Genomic DNA, 24,654 nt, shown 5'->3' with positions numbered 1-24,654 from the left:
GAAAGATGTGTAGTTTGTGCATCTGTCTCTGTGTTGTTCACTGAGAAAAGAAGTCTCCACTTCACTGCTCTTCACAGTGACTGGCCACAGTGAGGGGGGGAGTGGTTAAAAAACACTAGCTAATCAGTGGAGCCCTGGGCAGCTCCAACAAGTGGCTGGGGGCTTGATGAAAGGCGAGCACATGCAGTCTGGCACCGGTAACCTACGGGAAAGAAACACTACCTCTAAATCCTGATGGGCTTTCTCTCCTCCTACCACTGAGAGCTAATAAAAGGAATCTGCAGGACCTCAAGAGGATTGTTTACACTTGGATGCTACTGGGGAAAGACGCACATCCACTGAGAGAAGTTAAAGGGAAAACCTGAAGTTGTGCTTCATTTGAACAACTACTACTATGAAGATGCTGAATGTGGACTTGCTAGTTTTAAGTTTCTGCCTCGGTCTAGGGACAGGATACAGTGCTCCTGGTAAGAAACAATATCAGATCCAAAACGGGCCATGCAGCTACACCTTTCTGCTGCCGGAGCAGGAAGACTGCCAAAGCCAAAGCAACAGCTACAACTACCCAGTTCAGAAGGATGGACCCGTGGACAACGACGAGTCGGCTCAAAGGCTGGAGCAACTGGAGATCATCATGGAGAACAACACGCAGTGGCTGCTTAAGGTAAAGTTCAGTCACATCCACGATTATCACATTCATACAACAAACATACTCTAGCAACTGAAAATTTTTAAAAGTCTGTTTTACGTATGTGACAGACAGGAGCGGAGAAGAGAAACCATCCACACAGGTGTCAGTGCAGCAATTCACCGGACTCAGATTTATCCAGTATGTCTGTACCTTGCAAGATTTTCCACTAAAACCTTTCTAGTATCTAGTGAACCTCTTCTGAGGGAACAGGCACATTTTAACATCCCAAATCACAAGAAACTTTTTTTTTTTTTTTCAGCTGTACTTATGTGAGGGTCAGATTTTTAGGCTCATAATGAACCACAAGCTCTTTGTTAAGTGCGGTGATGACATTAACAATGCTTAACCACTTAAAGCGATAAAACATATTCACTAAAATAAGGAAAAAAGCATGTATGAAATTTTACAATTACAAAACATTTTTATCTGAATGTATATCTCCGAGATTCTGTCTAGAAAAAAATAAACTTTATAGACTGTGCTGGAATTAATTTGAGTGTCTACGATGCACTTTTATTCAGTACAAAAGGGGCATAATGGCTCTGACAGCCAACAAAAACTCAGCACAGGTGTCCACACGAGGGATGCACGGTTTCCTTTCAGCCTGCTGAGTCTTTACTTGAGCGAGAGAAAGAAGGGGAACTGCTTCTTTCTCTGGCTGCCTCTCTACATCCACTTCAGAGTGTGATTAATGATCAGTGCTATACAAGACGAGCCAGACAAGACAAGAACATCTCACAGCTTGACCAAGCGATTCCCGTCTCGTAACATAAAACAAGCTCTGATCCTTTCCACAGGAGGGCTCAGAGGGCACTCGCCTTTGATGTTCTTCATGATCTAGAGACGCTGCTACTCAGTAACTACACTCACATTGACAGACACGAAACCTGCTGCATCAGAAATCAAAGGCGGTTCATGTTCAAGAGGAAGTTTTACAACTAGCCCGATGAAACATCTAATTAAGTTGCAGGTTACGCATTTCTTACAAAGAAAGAGGCACTTCCAATAAAATTGTGTCTCTAAAGATTTACCTGTACTTGTATCAGGATGTTTTATCTGTTTCACATCAGTATGTAAATCAATTAAGGACTCCCATTTCTAGGGTTAGGTGCTGTCACCACATTAATTTGCACTTCGAAAGATAAATATGTGAGAAAAAATATCGCTATATTATCGCTGTGAAGAGTTATGATTTAAGTTTCATAAAATAAATGTTCCATCCTTAAAGGGATAGTTCACCCAAAATGGAAATTTCACTCATTATCTACTCACCCTCATGTCGACTAAGGGCTGGGAGAAGTTTCAGAGTTATCTGTGGCTTCTCTGAGTTACAGGGGGTCTCAGCGTAGCAGTGCATGTCCATATAACGGTTGCAAATGGATACCACTTTTCTTCGTAACAAAAAGACACACCAAAAAACATCCAAATGCCTCCATGCTGCTCGTATGTAATGTCCGTCTTGTATTGAAGCCCCGAAATGCGAAATTGTCCCGAAAAAAATTAAATAAGTCTATATTTCAAGCTTGTTTGTAGCGGAAGCTCCTCTTCCGTCCTCTTCCCAGTTCGTCCAAATTTGACGAACCGGGAAGAGGAGCTTCGAGAAACTTCCGCTACATTTCGGGGCTTCAATACAAGACGGACATTACATACGAGCAGCATGGAGGTATTTGGATGTTTTTTGGTGTGTCTTTTTGTTACGAAGACAGTTGGCATTTGCAACCGTTATATGGACATGCACTGCTACGCCGAGACCCCCTGTAACCCAGAGAAGCCACGGATAACTCTGAAACTTCTCCCAGCCCTTAGTCGACATGAGGGTGAGTAGATAATGAGTGAAATTTCCATTTTGGGTGAACTATCCCTTTAAATAAAACTTGTTTTTTGCCATAAAGAAAAATTATTTGTAAAAACACAAATTATACTTACCTACTGTATACAGTATTTGGGTGCTGTTACACGTCAAAATACCAATTTGTGAATTGGTATTATGATGTGTAACAGCACCCAAATACTTCACAAAAGGAGAGGCACCAGATTTTAATGGTCTCTAGTTCAATATCTAGTGACAATTTCTGGACTTCCTATTCTTGCTGCACCAGCTGAAGACAACTGGGGAAAACACATTGTTGTCATGCTCTCGTGTGACTTAGGAACACACTCATTCCTCGCTGACGCCTTTGAGGCACACGGAGTAAACAACTGATTAGATCACTGACTGTCAATGGGATATCCTGGCAAAAAGTCAAATGAAATCCTTCCACCTAGCACACATTTCTGTGTGGACTCAATAACACAGACAGAAACGGGAGAGCGAAAGAGGAAGACAAACAAAATCAGCGCTAATTGCTGCTCTTGTTGTAAGAAAAATAGTGATAAAATTAGCTGTTCGGGGTTGCGTTGCTGACTGATGAGTAAATAACAAAAGCTATTATGAAAACTGACTGCAGATGACACTGGTTTCCAGTTGTGCACAAGTCATACTATCATGAAGGATGTAACTCCTCACTCAACACTTCCATCCTGTTTACGAGTCGTGTGACCTGATTGCCACTCAGGAACACCATGCAGGAAATAACTTAATGACTAGTCTCAGTCTAAATCTGGCAAAAGTGTAAGGTAGATAAGAACACATCTCGTAAAGATGAAACTCTGACCAACAAAGCCCCCACCCCCCATTCTAAGCTATTGTATTATAACTATGATTAAGAGGTTTGATATTTGATGAGTAAACCCTTCATTCTAATTATTTTATAATAAAAAAATAATTTATGTATTATTTCATTCATGTTTCTGGGATGACATTTAGACACGAAAGTCCAAATTACCTTCCTATTTCAACTACAGGAGGTTTTGAAATATTGGGAAGTACATGATTTAAAATGAAATTACCTGCCATGAGACTATTCTGCTTAATTCTATGCCCATGGACCTTAAACAAAGGAACTTCTATGAGCTGTGAAGAGAGGGTTTGAGTTTCACTGTATGTGACAGATACACATATTCCTGTACCCAATAACAATGCACAGTATGTATGAGTGAGAGCAACTGTCTATACTTCAGTGACTCTCTACAGTACGACAATGGTAGAATCTGCACCCTTGTTAGTGTTCAGTGACCACAAAATGAATGTTTGTCCCTGAACCAACATTAAAAGATGATTTCCCTCATTGAATACAAATGAGGTCGCTGAAGAACTCAAGCAAAGACAGAGAGTTGCTCTGTGTCTCCTTTCACAGAAGCAGTGAAACAGTGAGCATTGCCCGGCATGGAAGAACTACCAGACAGTGTATATAACGCCGCATTGCACAGTGTAACCACTGGTTTAAACAACAATAGAGTTGATATAATAGTTGTTATAAACTGTCTAAACCCAATTGTCTTTCTCCTGCAGCTAGAGAACTACATACAGGACAGCATGAAGCAGGACATGGTCCAAATCCAACAGACTGCTGTACACAACCACACAGCTACGATGATTGAAATTGGAACAAACCTGCTGAGTCAAACTGCTGAGCAAACAAGGAAACTGACCAATGTGGAGGCACAGGTGAGCCAGTGCTTTCAGCTTTTTTGTAACACGCAGAGAAGCACACTCTGCCATGCAATACAAATCTAAGAAAGTCAAACTGTCAGACCGTTTGCACCTGCACCTACAAGAGACTTCTGTGATGTGGTTGTTTAACAGTGTGCTCTAACATTCAATGCATTAAAAATAATGTAGCTTTGGAGTGTAAAAAAAAATAAGCAGGGGGGGAAAAACAGGCATGACTGCGTCAGTTTATTATTGTGGCTACACGTCAATGACCTTATGTGAGCCAACTGTACAGCATTTCCTGTTATTAGCACACTCATATTCCCACAGAAAGGGTCTATCAGTTTGTCACAATCAGACATCCGTCTGTTCAAAGACATCAACAGCTCCATTGGAGACACATAGCTTGGATCCATGTAAACAACCTGCTTTTTGCTGAGTTCAGTTCCTCCAAAATGGGAAATTAGAGGCATCTGTCTGTGAAAATACGTGGATTCTGAAAGTTTCCCCTTGTTCAGGTATGTCTGCTGCATTGGACCCTCGTTCTTCTTTCCTGTCATGCTTTTCCATTTTGCAAATGGCTGTTTGTTCACTCTAGAGGCACAAACTGGGGCTCTGTTACTGGGCATGTGTGCGTGTGTGTGTGTGTGTGAACTTCATCTGCTGCTGCAATAACAAAAGCGACAAAATGCCTTTACACCAACAAGCATCTTTAGTTTGGTCTGTCATTAAAGATTGTTGTTACACATGTGTACTGCTCTTCAGTTGTTTTTTTTATAGACTCCTATAAGTTGTACTATAATTTGCCAACTACTCTGTTATAGCAGTTTATATAGATCTGCTAAATGTATTCAAGTCTATTACAGTTCTTACAGAATCTTCAGTTTGTGGTAATTCAAGTGTATTCCCTGACAAAGAAGTGTTTTTTATTTAGTTTATCCTCATTTATATGAATGAGGTGGACAAACTTATACACCAGTTTGTATTGTATAATACAGTTCAACAGCACCACAAGCACACGTTTCAACAAAATCACATTATGTCAGATTAAAATATTCCTCTGTCCACTGTTTCACTAGAATACATCCTGTGTCCGGATGTGACTTAAACTTGGGACCAGACTGGCATTATTGAATGACCTTGAGCCTGTCTTGAGGCTTATGTGAAACACTTGACTTCAGAGTTTACATCATAATGTGGGCACATACTGTAAACATCTGCGGATGCAAAGATGGATTTCATAAGATATCTCTCTCCGCCTGTTTTTCCTTTGCAGGTAATTCATCATACAACTCGACTTGAGCGTCAGCTTCTTGAGAACTCCTTGTCAACAAACAAGTTGGAAAAACAACTAATTGTCCAAACAAATGAAATTGACAAGCTGAATGACAAAAACAGGTGAGGACATCAAATCACATGGCGAAACCATTTCAGGGCCACTGACAGTTCACTATTTGAACAATGTGTTGAGCGAAGACAAAGCTGCTGCTGAACTTGTTATCTGCCTCTTCGCAGCTTCCTGGAGAAAAAAGTTGGGGAGTTCGAGGTGCAGAGGCAAGTGGAGCTGAAGATGCTTCAAGAAGAAAAGGAGCAGCTCCAGACTCTAATAATAAGGCAGACTGCCATCATAGGCGAGCTGGAGCAGGAGCTGCTCAAAGTCTCCTCTAACAACACTGTCCTGCAGCATCAACATCAGCAGCTGCTGGATACTGTCAACAAACTCATTAGTACCATCTCTGTCGGCTCAGTTCCAGGTGAGTCAGGATCACAGGTCATCACAACCTGTTCAACCATGGTTACCACTAAAAAACTAAATACATATATAGACCTCTTATTTTGCACCATATTACTACACCCATAGTCATGACCTATAGACCAAGACTACTGTAGACACTGGCTCCACTGACACTATTACGTCAAGAGAGTGAACATGAATAGACTGTTAAATATGAAACTATATCCAGCCACTTGTTAGCTTAGCTTTGCACCGGACCGGACAGAACCAGGAGTATGTGATGGACCATTTCTTGGCTGCCATCTGTCTGCAGGCTGATTGTCTAACAACAGCTCAGGGCCAAGAAATAATCTATAGCTGGTGCATTAGATTACCTTTGGACAGAGCCAGGCCAACTGTTTATGTTTCCAGTTGATTCCAGTCCAACTATCGAGTGTTACACATCTTCAGAGTTCGGCCGTAATGTAGTGCTGGCTGAAGCAGTCATATTGATGCTAAATATTAATTTGTTTTTAGAATATGTGAACTTCTTAAGGGAGGCCACACTTAGATGCTTATTTGAGTATTGTCAGAATTAAAAAAGGTAAATATTTTTCTCTGTAGATACAGAAACGGCCATGCTGCGGGATAATCCCACCACTTTCCTGGACTGTGCTGCTGTCTATAAATCAGGACAGACCCAAAGTGGAGTCTACACACTCACATTACCCAACACTACCACAGAGGTTAAGGTAAAGTAACCCCTATTTAATTGTTTCAGACTAAGATCAGATAAAGCTGGAATAGAAAAAAAAAAACTTCAATTACCTGGTGGTGAAGCAGAGGGGCTGTTTTGCTGAATCATACAGTACCACTCTGTGTATGTGTTTACTTGCTGCCATGACAGTGCATAGTATATACGTGCACAATGATATGCGCTGTCCTATCTGTACTTACATAACCTTGTAAATTAAACACTGCACACCACTGGCAGTAAACAGTATTGTGTTTGAGGGCGGGGTAGTTCAATTAAAATGTTCTCAGACTTCCATTAATGATGTGCATACTTGAGCTTAAACTGTGATCTCCTTAGATACTTTTCAGTGATTTAAGGTCTTGGGACTTCAATTCTGTATAACCCTCTCTGCAAACTAAAAGTTGTTCTAACCCAACTCTAATAAGAAAACATTGTCCAATTATAAGTGACCATGAACTCTTCACCAAGCATTAATTTTTAATTACTTATCTCAGCACCTCTTTCTTCCATGTGTTTGAAGGCTTTCTGTGACATGGAGACAGAAGGAGGAGGCTGGACAGTCCTACAAAAACGCTTTGACGGCCATGTTGACTTTCACCGAACGTGGCAAGAGTACAAAAAGGTAAAACTATCAGGAAGAAATTCTTCCTTTAAAAAATATATATCCTAGGCTACCGTTGTCACTCCAAATCCACAAGACCAGCAGCCAGATTTGGTTCTGGCCATCGAAAGAAAGTGTTTCCAAGACCTGGTGACTCTGCACAGTTAGAGGGAATTCCTAGACACAATCTGAAGGAGAAAGGACAAACTACAGCCACCCAGGCAAAGGTCTGAAGTCATCACCATCCGCTATTCATCAAAGTAATTGTAAAAGTTGAAACCACAATAGTTTTAGCTATTTGCCATTATTCAAATTCCACATTCAATCACAGTATATTTAATATTTCTGTCTGTGCATCTGAAACTGTGTTGATAATCTACTACTAAAAATAGTGCCCACGCCAAAGAGATAAATAGTGTAACAGCACGCCAAAATGAATCGAGTCCAATCTCAACTCCCCACAGAGCAGTTATTACAGAGAAAAGCATTCATGCAATTTCCTTTGCAATTAAAACTGGAATACTTTCTTATGAAGGATTGTGTTCGATTTGTTTAATTGCTGGATGTGTTTTGAGCACAGATGAAATATTCCAGCTACAAGGGAAACTAGATTTCAATGTAATAGCCAAGAAATGAACAGCACATGGTGATTCTCGCTCTGTTTGCTGCTTCGTTAATGGAAAAAGATATCTTAAATGGCTCTACCGCAGGGATTCATCAAGGTTTAATTACAATTCTTTTTTGTCTTTTCAGGGGTTTGGAGAACCTACAGCTGAATTTTGGTTGGGAAATGAATTTGTCTCCAAGCTGACAAATCACCAGTCCTACAAATTGAGGATCCAGCTGAGCGACTGGGAAGGAAATTCTGGATTTTCACAATATGATCAATTTTCTCTCGACAGCGAAGCACAAAATTACAGGTCTGGTGTACTGACAACATCAAAGAAATTTCCCCTCAGTAATTTACACGTTGCCAACAAGGTGTCATTTACTAAATATTTTAATTTTCTGTCTTACAACATTGCTTTTGAAGTCGGAACATATCAAAAACTGCTGTTGCAGTTTTCAGCTGTAACTAAAGTGCAGCCTCAAAAATTAAAGCTTTTCGGCTATAATGATGAAATTAATAACTATCCTAGTGACACATTTCAGAGGCAGTTCTCCTTGTAACACGGTGCAGTGTTTTCTAATCTAATATCTTTTGTTTTGGCTTTAATTGTGTCCTCATACAAAATGCTTGAATGTGAATAGAAAAGTGTTTGTGTCAGGATTATCATCCGGCTCAAATTTTTTATCAACAATTAATTTTGTGAATAATGATGTGAAAGACTGACCATCAGGCTTATGCTTCACAATTGGCTCATTGCCAGGGAAGATTTAACAACATTAATAGGTTTTGTGGTGAATTTACTCTGGTTGTGTACTTTTTGCGCTAATTTGCAAGAAGCATTAATTCTAATATTTTATAATTTGTTGTTATGACAGACTCAATGAAAGTTGTATATATATTTCGTTGGACTGCCTTCAGCTTTGATTACAGCAGGCATTTGCTGTGGCATCGTTTCGATAAGCTTCTGCAATGTCACAACATTTATTTCCATCCAGAGTTGCATGAATTTTTCAAAGATTCTCAATGGGGTTAAAACATTGGACCACATTTCTTCCTTGAAGATGATGGTTCTCCATTATCCTTCTAGTTTTTAATAATGCATTGGACATTTCTTAACCCAATTTTAGTAGATTCAGCAAACTCCTAGATGTTTTATTTGCTTGATGCATGCCAATAGTTTGACCCTTCTGAAACAGATTAACATCTTTTCCACGACCACAGATGATAGTTGTTAAAGAAATGAGACCGCATCAGTTAGGGTTAAACAGGTTGTTGCCAGTTGAAACACAATCATGATGCAGTAATTATCCAATGGGAGGCTCTTACTATTAGCTTTGTTAAATCCAGGAGGTGACTTTTTTTTTGGCACAGACAGTGTGTTTATTTCCTGAAAACAACTTTTGTAAACACTAGCTTGTGATCATAATCGCTGACCTACTGCTACTACTACTACTGCTACTACAGCACATCACATTGTAGAGATTCCTGACAGTTCTCTGGATCTTGCTGTATAAGACTTCCTGATCCAGAGGTACTGGCATGAGCCCAAAGAAAATGTAATAAAACTGGTAAGAATTTGAAAAATAGGAAATACATAAAATGTCTTGAATTTCTAACATTCAATCTGCACCTCTTGGCGACAATACAACCTTCAGAGGTATTGTCCCTCCTGAACCAAAACTGATTTCAAAATGGAATGGATACTTCTTTTGAATTTGGCAAACAGACCTTGAAATGCTGCTATTCACGTCTTAAGCCGCCTTAACTATGACCAATTTGAACTTGAGTTACAGGGCACAGCAACATATGTCTCCTACAAAGACCCCACACAAATACCATACAGACATCCTTTGGAAAAAAAAGAAAAAATTCCATAACAAAACAAGAATCATTAAACTGCTTGTTAAATTCAGAAACAGCAGCAAAAATAAACAAATAGTAAGCAAGCACACAATTAATCCTTCTGCCAAAGCCTCTTTTACATCCAGTAGTAGTGAAGCAATGGCCAGAAATTGTATGAGTGAGTAGGACGTTGCCTTTTGAGGAACAGTAGTCACAAACTTCCTCCTCCTCTTCCTTCATTTTTCCTTTTCCATTCTACAGGATACACCTTAAGGGCTACAGTGGAACAGCAGGCAAAATAAGCAGCATCGGGCAGCCAGGAAGTGATTTCAGTACAAAGGATGCAGACAATGACAAATGTGTTTGCAAATGTTCACAACTGACCACAGGGGGTAAGAAATGCATATTTGTGGATAACATGTTCATCGCAAAAATCACGTCAATTTGCATAGGGCAAACAGGAACAAATTCCCAACCACCCCAAATCTTGGCACTTTCCCCAAAAATCTTCAAGGGCATTTTAAGGGCTCCTGTACTTTTGTTGCCAGGTCAAAGAGCACAATTAGCTCAGAGTTAATCACTGATCAACTCATTGGGGAATTCAGTCCCTACAATGGCTGACATTAATAGCCTGGGAACAGAGCTTAAAGGTCCTCCTCCGTTCCCTTGAAAGTGACTCCACTGCCAGAAGTTTGTCTCTCTCTGTGTCGGGGTCTGCCAAGTGAGCATGAAAGCATGAAAAAGCTAACCCTTTCCCTTTTTTTCCCATGAGGCGTCTCTCACAGGGGACTCAATATGCACATTATGCACAATTGTAACTGACTGGCACTGACCCAGTGCAAAAAGTACCGACATGAGACTGCCTCAATTTGAATGAACAAAAATATGAATGGATGCAGCAAACCTATATATGTAATTCAAAGCAGAAAAATGATCACTACAATGCTATCTATGTTTCTGTCTGATTTTGAGTGAGTTTGACAATGTAAGAGGAGTGAGCAATAAGCCCGTAACTCAGTGGAAGCCATGTTTGAGAACAGTGTGAAATTATAGCTCGTAAAACTATAACCTATTGAGAAGCAATCGTTACATGCTTTTAACTGAAAATTAAGTTTTCGGGTTTTACTGGATTGTCACACACCCTTTTTTCAACACATTTGACAATCCTTCAGTTCATAAACCAAGCTATCAGTCAAGTCAGTTTCTTCCCAGCTCACACTGGTGAAAACTTGAGGAGTGTCACAGGGATTTAAAACAAAAAAAGGGTGTGTCAACAATAAGTGACAATCCAGTAAGAGCAGCATTAATTACACTGTCACTTCCAATTCAAGTTGAGACTGTCAAATGTGAAACGCCTGCCTTGTCACCATGACAAGACGGAAGAATGTACTGCCACTTTTTAACAGCTCAACTGGCAGCTAATGTAATGCCATGACAGCATTAATTACAGCTCACATGAGCAGCATAGTGGAAAGTGTATTAATAAATTCACTCCGCTGAAGCTTTATAGCTCTTATTATGACTTGAAAAATATACATTAGTACTTATTTACTGAAATCTCTACCACCATTTCATTCAGATTATTAACTCAACTTACATTCTAAGTTTCAAAAATGCATTTGTTATGAGAATAAATTGACTGAAAGTTATCAGAAGGAAACATGAAGATGATTCAGTTCCAAAAATGGCTTTCCATTGTGTAATATCTGATTTTGTTATAATAGTTTGCCATATTATCATAAAAACACATGGCACACTGAAATAGTTAAGTGAGTCAAAATTCTCAAACCAAACAAGCCCTTTCAAAAAACAAAAAGTAACCATTTTATACAATATAAAAAGTAGTCATCCCCTGCTGTACAGTTTTTCTTTCTTTCATGTTCCTTTAAACTGATTCTTTGTTTTGATGCTCTAGGTTGGTGGTTTGATGCCTGTGGTCCTTCCAATTTGAACGGGATGTATTACCAACAGGGCCAAAACTCAAACCGCTTCAATGGAATCAAATGGTACTACTGGAAAGGCTCAGGCTATTCACTGAAGTCCACTACGATGATGATCAGACCAGTGGACTTCGCTGGTCCCCTTTGAGCCGTCACTCTCTGATTCAACAAAGTGGGAAAGAAAACTCTGCCTGACAAACAGCAAAAAACAACAAAGCCAAAAATAAAAAATCTCAAGGAAGCCAAAGCACTTAATGAAAATAATGTTATCTACCTTTCGAAAAGACATATTTTGTGCATGTTTATATGTTTAATACGTTTTATGAAATGGGTTGTTGCAAAAAAAAAAAAAAGGAAAAAAAAATATTATTAATTATGGACTGACAAAAATAACAGACAAATATCTATACTGAAAATATCTATGTCTATGTGTGTTGTATGTATACGTAACGAGATATAGTGATTACAGAGAGTTATAACAGTTAGCTAACTCAACAGGAGAGGCCAGAGTAAAATGTGACATTCATTTATGTTTTTTGAATGATTTTGATATAGTTTAAGCAGCCATTTAACTAGACTTTGGATAGTAGCTGCTAATAGTTCATTTTAGAAAGATACTATGGTACAACATGAACACAACTGGCTCAAAGTGATTGTTATATGTTCTAGAAAGTTTTTTGTAGAATACCTACAATGTAAATGCAAATGTAAAAATGCCACAGAAATTGTTTCTCTTAGGATTGTATTTCTCCAGAGAATGTGTGTACATTTGTTGTTTAATTTATATGTAGAGTTTAAGGCTGATATTTAACACTATTATATGGGCTAGAGATTTTTCATAGATCGTGAGTGCCTCCTAGTTCCAAGCTACTTAATTATTTCATTGCACATAAACTAAGAGGATATCTTTTGTTATTGTTCTGCAGTGGCCGTACCTTCCCACATGCTCATTCATGACGATGATCTCTTTGCAATCTTTTGGGAATGTATTTTTTTTTTTATTTATGTAGTGACTCTTTTGAAGCTACAACAAGCACAATTTATGGCATGATGTCCAAGTGAGTTTCTCACAAGTAAACACTGGCTTTAGGTTTTGTTAGAGTGGCTGAATGTAATGCTCTACCAGCTGTTATATACCTGAAGTTGAATATTAAACACAGCCACAAGGCAGAGAACTTAAGATATGGCTCTTCAGTCCTTTTCCACAATTGTTCTTGTTCTACACTGTAACACTGAACAGTCTGGTGAATGCACAAATGCCAGATCACCACATGTTTTCAGTAATCTTTTGTGATTTCTACTTCAAAATAAAAAAAATCTCAAATATTCACTTTTTGTTGTTGCTGCTTTTTGGGGAAATGTATTGAGAATCTGCTTGTGGAGAAAACAGCAATCTATCCTATATAGCCATAAAGTAATCCCGATCAATGATTTGATTTCCTATAAATATTAATGGGACATTTAGGTTATTCTAGGATGTTATTCATGCACACAAGGAGTTGAGTTTATTTCAAAGTGATAAAACTGGTCCAATAATGGCCTTGTGATATGTATGTCTAAATCTTTTAACCTTATTGCTGAATTATGAGGCCATGCATCATTATTTTGAAGAGCTGCACATGATAGGGTTATAATATCAGTGTCATATATGCAAAGTGTGAGGTGAATATGCTAGAGATGAAAATTTCAACATTGCTGAGTGGTCTTTTTAAACAATGCCATTCAACGACAGTGACAGCAGCCGAAAGTAACACCGTGGTCCTCAGGGCAAAGAGTATGAATTAAACAGAGAAGCTTGTGATTTGAGGAGTAAACAAATGATAAAAGGCCTTCAGGGCATGAAAATATTTTCGCTGTCGCAACAAAAGCCATCACATAATTTCAAGAGGAAATCTGTTGACATCTGTCTGCATCAAGACCCCCATGTCTTCCCTTGCAGTGGCAGGAGGGGACAGTGATTCATGAATGACGAGTTCAGGAAGAGGCAACATTCACATTTCACACAGGATGCTTCAGGAAAAACAAGCGGACTGAAAATGGATGACTGGCAATAAAAAATAGCAGGTTTCCGACTGACTTCCTCAGCTTTGGTTTTACGATCCTTTATTAGTTATGAGTGTGAAAAGGGATAATATATTTGGATAAAATATAATTGATTATATACTGAAAATTGTATCTTTTGTCATGAACGTAATGGTTTACACGTTCATGTACAAAATAAAACATTTTACACGTAAAATCGTCTTGAGTGAAAAATATGACAAACATTTCTGTTGTTGCACCAGTGGTAAAAATAATGAGGTTTAGCGTCAGGGTAATTGGCAGTATTTGTGTGTTTTGTTTTGTTTTTACTACTAAACTAGTACTAGTTCTCACCTGTGCTGCTGGAAAATGGTCTGAAAGTTCATAAGGCTCCTCAGGAATCCACTGCCTTTGCTCCAAACACCAAAGAATCTACTCAAGGAAAAGTAAAAAAAAAAAAAGATACTGTAACAGTTCACCATTAACATGTAATTGCCTCCTAACATTAGTAAACTACATACCCATTCAAAAGAGAGGATCCAGCAGCCACGAGCTATGCCCAGCAGAATATTGAGGGTCCGCCGGTGACCCCCGGACACCACATGAGTTGTGCTCTCACAGACACGGTCGGCAACTGAAAAACCACCCAGTGCCTTCACCAGCTGAAGCACAGTTTGCTGGTGCCTACAAGAGGAGAACAAAACAGAAAGCATCCAACATAAACAATTTATCAAGATATGTCAATGTGTTCATCAATGCAGTGAAGGTTTTCTGGGGAGATTTTATCCTGAGGCAAAATTTTTAAACGTCTGAGTTACTTACTCTGTGGGCATGCTTGTCATGACCAATGTTCTCATAGCCTGAAACAGCAAACACATTTAATTTATGACAGGGCCAAAACAAAACTTTATGATGTGTGACAACAATCATATATTTTGGATGTGTAAGTAGAACTAATTTGGCTTAATGTTTATCTATTGGCTTGTGTCTGTAGAAGCAAAAAGAGAAATGGTTGGCTGAAACACTAATCTAAGCTTTAAACTAGCCAATATAAATTGTACAAAATGGCTCAAAGATCCTTGGAAATTCAATGAATGTTAATGTTAATCTTATTGCGAACTGGTGTGTTAAATGACACAGCAATGAAGATGTCAAATGATGATTATTCTACAGCCAAACAGGCCATGCACTTTAACAACCCTGCCAGATACATAGCTGCATGGAGACCAAAAAGGAAATCAAACACCAAGGCCATGGGTCGAGAAAAACATATTCAGAGCCACTGAACCGGAACTGTAAATTTGTAACCTGACAAGTGTGGTCCATCCAGCCACGTACTTTGGCCCTAAACAGAGAGCTATCATCGACACAAACACCTAAGCAGCAGTTACAAACAGGACCCCCGGGTCCGCTCCCACCAGACTCTGGTATCTGGTCCCCCAGCTGGAAGTCAGGGGTTAAGGCCTGTTGAACACAGTGGTGCCAAAACAGCCCACCAGTCCTGCCCCCATCAGAGGTAAAAGTTACATTATCCATCATAATCAAGTTGGTCATGGTGTTGATTGTTGTCAACCCCTGACTGCTACTTTTTAACTGCCCTGACAGAAGTTGTCTTTGGTTAAAAATGCTTTTATAGTCCAATTTGTTAATGATCCACAACAGGGTTATCTTCTGCTAACGATAGGTAATGGAGGAGCGGCTCATTTAAGAAGCCTTTAACAATCAAGTCTCACAAATCAAAATATGGGAAGCTATTCCCTGAAGATTCCTCAATAGGGGACTTTGGCTTATCTCATGCGGTGGACATGTTTTGGCAGCAGCTCAAGAAAACAGGCACTGAAGAATGAGTTGCGCATAATGTGGCACCGACAAAGAGCTGGTGTGAACCACAGCAGGGTCTCCGAGCACAAATGAAGGAAATTCTTCAGTGTATGACTAGGTCTCCTTGATGGCTACAATTTTGTGCCTACTGAAAATGACTTTTTTTTTTTTTTTTTTTTAGAAAATCAAAGACAGGCGAGGACTCTGGGTCTCTGCAAATGTGGAAGTCAACTGGAGCTGTGAGAGGAAATTATAAATATCAGTGCACCTTAGATAAAGACTGACCCCAGCAAAGACCATGGGTCTATACAGCACTTTATATCAGTGAATATTTTGTGAATATAGTCCTAAACTGCTTCTGATTGGTAGGATTTATAAAAGAGAATAAACTCCCTCATGTGTAATTCACCTTCAAACAAAATCACATTAAATGAGGAGACTTTGTCCTTGGTTGATGGTTGATTCAAAAAATATATGTTATTTTTTGTGCTTTCTTGTAGAATTCACTGTGCAGAGATGACAAGAAATGATGAGAGAGTGATGGGGAATTTCAATAAAGACCCCCTGCTTTGGTGCCCCAGCACCTCGCCCAGCAGTGCACGCTTAAAGTCGACCTCTTTTCAAAGAACTGATCTTTAATAGATAATGACAGTGGAGCAGGATAGAATAATGAAGAGATAAAAGGGTGAATGACATATGACAAAGGGCGGTACTGAATTTGAAGGACTGAAAGATGGGCTGTGTTATTAAGTGTATTCCCCAGACCACTCATTTAATACTGAGCATTTGTAATCTGTTTAAAATGAGGGTTGGAGTTAACAAATAAGGGTTAATAATTCTGTTATCTGTATTACTTACTTACACAAAAGTAGCAGCAAACAGCAAATGCACAATGTTTGCACCCGAAGTTGAGCAATGTGGCGTTTATCATTGTTGGCTGTTGCACCATACAGGTGTGGCTTTCAAGAGCGACACTACAGATGGCTGTAGTTACAGACTCTGCATACATTTGACCACCTTATTTGGACATTAGTCTGCTCTCATGATCGTCATAAAAAGGAAGACAGCAACTACATCATCTCTGTAATGAGGCTACCATAAAGTCAACCCATCGGAAGAGCTCCCTGGGGAGCATGACGTCACGCTTTGCTTTTTTTTTTTTAAGCTGCAGCTTGTTGAGGTTACTAGTGTAACGAAAACAGAGCCCAGGTGCATTTCACAAGCAAGGAAGTTGTACGCTACCATCACAGAGGCAAAAACACAGGAAGCCCTCAGGACCAGACAGAACATCTTGGCTAGATGCGTCAAAAACACCCACAGCTATGGAAGTGTATGACCTTATGGAGGAAATACTTTAAACGGAATCACACACACACACACACACACTACTGATGTTGACTTTATGTCCTGAACTTCCTATATTACAAAAAACCATTAAGTCAGGGTTTGTTGTAATTTTCTGCACTTACAGATGTTTTGTAGGATAAATCAAGTGAAGTGAACTCAAGTGAATTAATTTTACACTTCATTCACTTTTCTGTATGTTTGTAATGAAGTAAGAATAAAAATGCTAAGTTGCAGCTGGATGGAAGTTACAACTGAAAAAACAAAAGCCTTGTTCCAACGTACTGTATGAGCTACGTGCAATCTACCAGACACTCGAGTGTCATGAGCAGACAAGGATCTGTAAAAATGAGCAAAAGGATGTCATAGCAGCAACTTTCAATGAATCACACAGCTTCCTACTGATGACTTAATACTCATAACATCCTCTACTTCCAGTCTCATTCATTTTACCCCCCCACAACACTGGAGGAAATGCAATGTCAACATGCATTTGTGCAGTAGTCTTTAAACTCAATCAACATTATTGAAGCTAAATTAGAAAACTGTATTTCAAAAATGATCTGCATCTTCCTACCTTTGTTTTGTTGACCATTTTTTGAAGACTGAATTGCTTATTTTGACTTCCTTCACCTTCAGAGGAGATCTCTGTTAAGCCAGCTGCAACTGTACATTCATTTCCTCTACCTACATGTGAAAACAAAGAAAAACAATTGAAAACAGTGTGGGGGTGTGTCACTCAAGCTATCACACAGCAGGGGCTGTCTGTGTGTATTCATGTTGGCTCATCTCTGCTACGTTACACCACATGTACGTTACTAATTCAAGATCCCCAACAGACTGTTACTTAATTTGATTAGAAATTAGCAAATAAAAAAAGTAACTTTTGAATCACAATTAATTTCTGTTTTTCACATTTTATTCATGAATATGAGGAAATCAAATCAGGTAACACAGTGACTTTTTTTTTCTTACCAGTAGCTGAAACCTAAATGTTATGAAATGGGGGCACAATGTGACCAAAGTTTAAAATGTGATACTGAAAAGTTCTTTCATACATTAAAGCAGAAGTAAGCGGAATATTTGTGTTAATATAAGTCTTAAATAATTATATCTTCCGACAGCAATCACTTACATAGAGTGTTTGGTCCGAAACACGGGTCTGTCAGTCACTCTGCTCTGCTGTAAGCCGAGGAGAAAACTTCTTGTATACTTCCTTGTATCCTACAAGCTTTATCCAATGAGGAGAAAGAACGGCATGAAGGGCTGTGTGTGCAGCCAACGGATGTGCGTGAATGTGGTGACGTAGGGACGAGGACCAATAGATCCATGATGAGGGCGGGGGCTGCTAACTCCATCGGCTGATCGCTTACTTCTGCTTTAAGTCATATCGGATATTGTAAGATCTACTTACACCAGTAGTTTTTAAATAGATAAGCAAGACTGAGTTGAAAAGCATTAAATGCTGGTTGAATATTTGAAACTGTCCAGTTTCAAAACTAGACTTATCCCATTCATGGGGGTCACGCCTCATGAGTTGGAATAGTCATGAGTCTATCACTGACAAACATAACACCTGCAGGCAACAGCACCTTGTGTACATGGCTTTAAATTGTGGGAGAAAGCTAGAGATGATTTGAGAACTAAATAAGTAATTAGGCCTTTACAGGAAAGCACAAGTAGATAAAAAAAATTACAAAGATGTACAATTTAAAAAGCCCTTGTTTCTTTATTAAGTTGTCTTTATTCTTTTTTATAAATGTGACATTCAAAGTTAAAGGTCAGCTTAAGAAAATAGCTGGACTGAATCATATACTTAAAGTATTCCCTGAAAGAATGATTGCTTTTGGAGCTATAGTTACAGTCACAGTTACAAGTCTCCCACCAACATAAACACAACTGATAATAGTTTGATTGAAAATCTGAGCATGAGGTTCATGGTTATTAACATGCACACTACTATTAATAATAATAATATTCATTAATATTATTATTAATGTGCACGTTCTAAACTCTGGCAGCCTTATTACTCACTTTCCAAGACATGAGAAAGGACACTGACATCAGAGGTTTTCTGCAGCTCAGAGACTGTGTGATCCTCTGTTAACGCTGTTGGTTGGCCTGGTGTAGATGCTCTTCTCCGTTTTCCTGCATCACTTGTAGTTGATCTGGTGGCTGTGAATGACAAGGTGCTTTGTCTTCGCCTTTTAGCCACAAGTGTTACATTGGCACTTGGACTATTCACTGCAGGCTGATGGTCTTTCACATCTTGTTGTGCATGACCGTGTGCATCAGACGGCTTGTTTTTGTGTTCTTTACCACTCTGTTTTTCTTCAAGTTTCCTTTTCTTTTTACTGTTAGTTTCAGATCCAATGCTTTCACTTCTTCTTTGTTTTCTCGTCTGTGTGGTGGAGTCCAACTCAAAAGGAATTTTAATGTCTATGTCCTCAACTAGTCCAGACATGAGAGGTCTTTTTGACCTCTTGCTGTGGTTAGCTGGGGAGAAATAGTCCTCAAACACATTATCATCCTCAGTTGAAACTGAGGCGACACTCTGAGATTCACCAGATAGGCTTAAAGATCGTACTGAGGTAGAAAGTGATGGTCTGGCTCGTTTGTGTATCTTCTGTTTTTGTAACGGAGGAGCAGCTTCTTTTGCCAGTTCGACTGCAGTATCACCTGAAACAGCGGGTGATGAGAGGCAACTGAGAGAATTCACATCATCGGGACAAATACTGCTCTTAATCTCTGTAAACGATTTAGATGCTTTCATTTTTTGCTTTCCCTTTTCAGATTTGTTAGTTAATGGGACGGGTGATTTTTCTCTTTGAGAGTTCTTACTGTTATCAGATCTAGTATCCTGGGGCGGAGCTTCTAATAAGTCTGCAGATTTGTGTTTCTCTGCAGGTTTTTTTCTGACTGAAGCCCTTCTTGACTTTTTTTGTCTACTGCATTCTTTGTCCTTTTTGTCCTCCAGGACAGGGAATTTCAAAGGACTTGGGATCTTTTTTGGCACCTCACGGCAGGGGGGCAGCCAGGGCTTTTCAGAACCTTTCCTGGGGTGTTTTTCAAGATGGTCATGGTCAGTAACTTGTGTTCTCCCTTCTTCTTTATCAGGTGAGCAACCAGGCTCAGCGGCAGAAGCACTGGAATCATCATCTGACTGGTCATCTATATTGGAGAAAGAGTAATGATCATTAGGGGTTTATGCATCTCTCAGCTACCGCTGGGTCACTGCCTGTGTTGAGTTTCCTAGTGTGATTAGCAGGGTTGTCAGTGGCTCCCACTGACCCCCACTATATAAAACCAAAGACTTCTGCTTGTGCTTCAAAAGCTCACACACCAACATTGTCCGCTACATAGCAACTGTGAAAGCTGAAGTAAACAGGGAGCTGAAGAAGAAAATTGCTCATGTAGCAAGTTTCAAAGACCAGGATATTTTTCTTAGCTGTCAGAGCCAATGAGGGCAAAACAAGAGTAAATACTGCACATTCAGAAGCTGACTCCAATGGGATGCCATTGTCGCTTTGTGTCTGCCAGTTACTGTTAGTATCGCCCTAGATTCTTATAAGGCAGCTTTTAAAACAGTAAAATGCCACAAACACACTAAAGAGTACATCTTTAGGCAAAACGTACACAAATAGAAGATGTGATTCTCTGTAGTTTTTTGCCTAAGAGCATCATGTGACTCATTAAGTAATATATTCAACAAATTCAAACATTCACTTCTTATTTCAGGAGCTTCAGAGAAACAAACATGAACTAATATATGAATAATTTGCCAAGATGTTTACTCCAACTACAAAGTGTATCTCATGCTGCATCATATGGGTTCATCTGTCCTAATGTTGTGGCTTTATTTACAAACTAACTCTGATAGTAAGCTCATACTGACTATATTCTTCATCATAGGAAGTGCGTAGCCATTTTGACCACACACATTTTTATATCATATTAAATGCTGCAATTTACCTAGAAACTTAGAAACAGAACTTGGGATTAGGCAGAGATAGATAAAATAATTTACTGATCACACTTAATTTTCTTACACATTAATTTGAGGACAGTCGGTGTGCTTCCAATAGCGGGTTTCAGTCCGGTGGGAGAGCAGGATTCAAGCATTTGTGAAGCTGAAAGACAGTGACATTTGAGAGAATTGGTTGGCATTTCAAAAGTGTTGAAATGTTTTTAAGGCCCTATCAATTCATCAGCCTGCACATCTGCTGATACACATACCAGTGGGTGAGAGGTTTTCCCGCTTCTCTTTCATGTCTTTCAAACGCTGTGCCATATAGTCTGATCTTTTCAATGCAGGGCTATAGACTATTCCATTCTCTTCATCAATGATGATGGGCGACACATCTGTAACTGTAGAAATGATTGTCAGACGATAATCTACATCCTTTGGTCTTAATAAAACATTTCCATACAGTAGGTGCAATAATCTCTTACCCAGAGGTTCATTTGGAACAAGGTCTCTCATCATCTTGTCTAACTTTTTCCTCATGCGCTTGTCATTTTCAGGTGTCCTGTCTGGAGAATCTTTCGGCCGCATGCAGCGATGCTACATGAATCAAACACAATTTTAGAATAGGAAGTAAATAGATGCACATTTGAATACTTTAAAGAGCAAAACTAAATGGTATTATGATTAACAATGAACAAATCATTCTCTCACTCAAGTCTCCTAGAGCAGTCATTTCAAAATAGATCTTTTTAAAAGATATTATGTATTATCTATAGGCCTGGGTGATAAAACGATCTCCAATCATGACCACGATCAACATTTAAAATACAACTACGTGACATCTCATTTATAAATTCTGAATCAAGTGAGGAAAAGACTTGAGCAACTGAATCAAAATTAAATACATTTACAACGACAGCTTTAAATGAACATAAACATCATAGGTAAACCTAACTCTACTCACTTTCTTGTTCTTCAACACAGGGTTGCTTTCGTTTAAGGCTGGATACAACTCCTCATCCGCATGCACACCATCGTCATGACATCTGGACAACATTTCACCAAAAATAAGCCACAATGATCCCCAGACACATCTTGTAAAATAACAATACAATCACAGAAAACATCACAGAGTTGTTGAGGTTACCTGGCTACCCAGAGAACAGAGACCAGCTTCACATGACCTTTCTTGGCTTTTGTCCATGTAGCTGAATGACCATTGTTGAAGACTACGTGTGTGACTTGTTTATTGAAAGTTTTCGATATCTGTAAAGGAAAGGCAGATTTAAATTTGGCGATATGTACGCGCTGTCTGTAAATAATATGCAGTATAGTAAAAATGTGTTTAAGTGCCCTGTGGTCTCACCTGTGCACCCATTTCCTGCAGCTGCTGAACAAATGATAATGAATAGTTCGCTGTTTTGTCTGATGACCACACATCAACATAGGCGACGACATCTGCAGACACATTAAAGAGAGTTATAAGCCATAACGTCCAACCTGGATAAACTGCAGTAAAACTAAGATCATGTACAGTACCTTTTAGAAGTGAACATTTGTTGCTGGTGGTCATTACTTGCCTCCTTAGGTCCAAGAATTACCTACACAAAAACAATAAAGATATATTTTGAGATGGAAGTTTTCGCAATATACAAGAATTTTACTTCAGCTGCTTGGTCCAGAAAAAATGCATAATAATTAATTGTTATTATAAACTACAATAATTATTGTTGTTGTAGTCATTCCATTAAATTGTGTTAACTGAAGAATTAGACAAGAGTCTTACAAGTCTAAAAAGTTAAAATAAAACTTGTGAGTTGTGATTTGAAACGGAGAAAAACAAGCCGCTGGCAGCGACTTTCAGGCTTATTTTGCTGCAGAGGAATGAACAGAGTTTCTGTCAATCAACCAATCATTTATTGACTAAACATAAGAAAACGAGTGAAGACACAAGCTTTTAATCAAAAGCTGTGCTGCGTTTTAAAGAATTGAGAATGCTCTCAGAAATAATAACACAAATAGCTGTCACATAAAAAAAAACAATGTTTGGTGTGACCAACCTTTGCCTTTAAATCAGCACCAATTCTTCTGTGTGCAGTTCTTCAAGGCACTTGGCAGAGGGGTTGATCCAACTACCATGGAGGACTTGCCACAGTTCCTGTGAGGATTTACAGTAAACTGCCTTGGTGTGTCCCGTCCCTTCATGAGCAGGTCTCTGTGTGAGCCGGACCATCTGTTGCAGGGCTGCTCCTGTCTTTCAGGATCGTTCAGACCGATGACTCTGACTGTAGGTTAGGGGTCTTTGACATGCTGCAGAATCGATTAGGGACCGATTAAAAACATCCATGAAGGTTTTGCCCAGTGCATAACAATCTCATCTAACTGCACTGAATTTACATCAACTTGTAATGTCAATATATTGGATATAATCGGTCTAATTTCAATTCAAAAACCTGACACGGTGCTTATGTTTATTTTCACAGATTATTTAGGCTGTTGAAATCTACACCTGCTGGATACTTTGCATCTGCACTTCACGCTTTCATGTTGTTTATTTATATATTACTTTTTAATTGTATTTTATCCCTACTATAAGGTTCTTTTAATCTGCCCACTATGACATGTTATCTGTTGTTGTCCAGTGTGTTTGAATGTCTCTGTGTGCACTGTGCACATCTACCTGACTGCAAACCATGTTCCCTGTTTCGGAATTGGGACAATAAAAATACTTTGACTTTGGTGGAGGAAAGAAGTTTTTTCTCTATGCATCTATCATGTTCACGGTATGCCCACCCACCCACCTACTTATTTTTTTTTTTTAAACATTCCTTGATAAAAGGGTTTTCCATGGAGTTTTTCCTCAGTCGATGTGAGGGGTCTGAGGGCAGAGGATGTTGTTGTGATGCCATGTAAAGCCCTTTGAGACAAACTGTTTGTAAAAACGGGCTATACAAATAAAATTGCCTTGCCTTGCCTTGACCGTTAACCGTTAACAACAGCAAAAGTTAGTGAAAAATATAGACAACCTTTGACCTTAGTCACAGTGTACAGTGCACTACTTACAGCACATACGTTGATAAAACACCTGTGACTTCAGCCCGCATCTATAAATGTTTCCTACATGGCTTGTCAGGCTCAACTCTAACGTTGGTGCTTGGTTACGCAACGTTTAGCTGCTAAACTGCTGAGCTAACTAACTTTAGTAGCATGTTGCTGCTGTGGCTAACGTGAGTTTATACTTCCGTAAAGTTTTGACACACGTATCACGCCCTTTTTGACTATCGGGCAATACGTGGACATGAACACGGATATCGACCAGATTTCGTCGGTAGTTTTTCTGTACTTACTTTTAACGCCAGTGAGGTTTAAATTGCGACGTTTTCAGCTAAAACCTGATAACATGATGGTCCAGTATTCGCGCGTGCAGTTTATGCTGCAAAGCATTCTGGGACAGGAGGCAGCTGATTGGCTTACAGCTGGAAGACGTGTACGTCACCTCTGGCCTCTTTACAGTCGCTCTAGGATCTTGAGCAGTGTACATTTTTTTAATTGACTGTAAAAGTGTTATAATGTAGCCTACTTTGACCATGGAAAACATGATATTACTTATATCACAAATCTATTGGTTTTGTACGGCAAATTCCATAGGCAATGTATGTAATGTAAACATTCAAAAGTCTCCCCCAACATGAAGTTTTTCATGTGAATTTAATGGAAAACCATAACATGTATTGATACTAAACAAAGCGTCACAACTACAAATCTATATGAGAATCTTTTCAAAGAAGAGTAGCCTAATGCATACATGTCTAT

The 24,654-nt window shown here is 39.1% G+C and overlaps 2 protein-coding genes across 4 annotated transcripts in view; one reads left to right on the top strand and one right to left on the bottom strand.

Moving 5' to 3' along the window:
* The window catches only part of mcph1 (microcephalin 1), a 29,979-nt gene extending 5,677 nt beyond the window's left edge, over window positions 1-24,302 (bottom strand). For 2 of the 3 annotated variants that reach the window (XM_085800231.1, XM_085800232.1), the window contains exons 1-14: window positions 24,189-24,302; window positions 22,902-23,151; window positions 22,381-22,442; window positions 22,208-22,299; window positions 21,989-22,107; window positions 21,806-21,887; window positions 21,327-21,438; window positions 21,111-21,242; window positions 20,924-21,004; window positions 18,909-20,045; window positions 17,452-17,561; window positions 14,532-14,569; window positions 14,231-14,393; window positions 14,064-14,141 (exon numbers count right to left, since the gene is read on the bottom strand). In XM_085800231.1, the coding sequence (XP_085656357.1) occupies window positions 14,064-14,141; window positions 14,231-14,393; window positions 14,532-14,569; window positions 17,452-17,561; window positions 18,909-20,045; window positions 20,924-21,004; window positions 21,111-21,242; window positions 21,327-21,438; window positions 21,806-21,887; window positions 21,989-22,107; window positions 22,208-22,299; window positions 22,381-22,414 (2,178 nt within the window). In that variant the 5' untranslated portion in view covers window positions 22,415-22,442; window positions 22,902-23,151; window positions 24,189-24,302. The remainder of the gene's footprint in view (window positions 1-14,063; window positions 14,142-14,230; window positions 14,394-14,531; window positions 14,570-17,451; window positions 17,562-18,908; window positions 20,046-20,923; window positions 21,005-21,110; window positions 21,243-21,326; window positions 21,439-21,805; window positions 21,888-21,988; window positions 22,108-22,207; window positions 22,300-22,380; window positions 22,443-22,901; window positions 23,152-24,188) is intronic. The other variant, XM_085800233.1, reaches the window with a different exon arrangement.
* On the top strand, window positions 274-13,000 carry angpt2a (angiopoietin 2a). Its single transcript, XM_085800234.1, has 9 exons — window positions 274-664; window positions 4,083-4,238; window positions 5,500-5,621; window positions 5,739-5,977; window positions 6,562-6,689; window positions 7,215-7,316; window positions 8,049-8,215; window positions 10,009-10,139; window positions 11,663-13,000. Exons 1-9 carry the CDS (start codon window positions 395-397, stop codon window positions 11,833-11,835), a joined length of 1,488 nt encoding a protein of 495 aa, XP_085656360.1. The 5' UTR covers window positions 274-394; the 3' UTR covers window positions 11,836-13,000.
* Window positions 24,303-24,654: the final 352 nt, after the last annotated feature.

This window comes from Trachurus japonicus, chromosome 15, assembly GCF_045865225.1.
Source record: "Trachurus japonicus isolate A0001 chromosome 15, Traja_1.0".
Taxonomy (NCBI): domain Eukaryota; kingdom Metazoa; phylum Chordata; class Actinopteri; order Carangiformes; family Carangidae; genus Trachurus; species Trachurus japonicus.
This window is presented reverse-complemented; position numbering and strand designations above follow the sequence as displayed.

Coding starts and splice junctions, on each gene's coding strand:
- angpt2a (XM_085800234.1), top strand. CDS start 395: ATGAAGATGCTGAATGTGGACTTGCTAGTTTTAAGTTTCTGCCTCGGT. Junction 665..4,082: donor ACACGCAGTGGCTGCTTAAG/GTAAAGTTCAGT, acceptor TTTCTCCTGCAG/CTAGAGAACTACATACAGGA. Junction 4,239..5,499: donor TGACCAATGTGGAGGCACAG/GTGAGCCAGTGC, acceptor TTTCCTTTGCAG/GTAATTCATCATACAACTCG.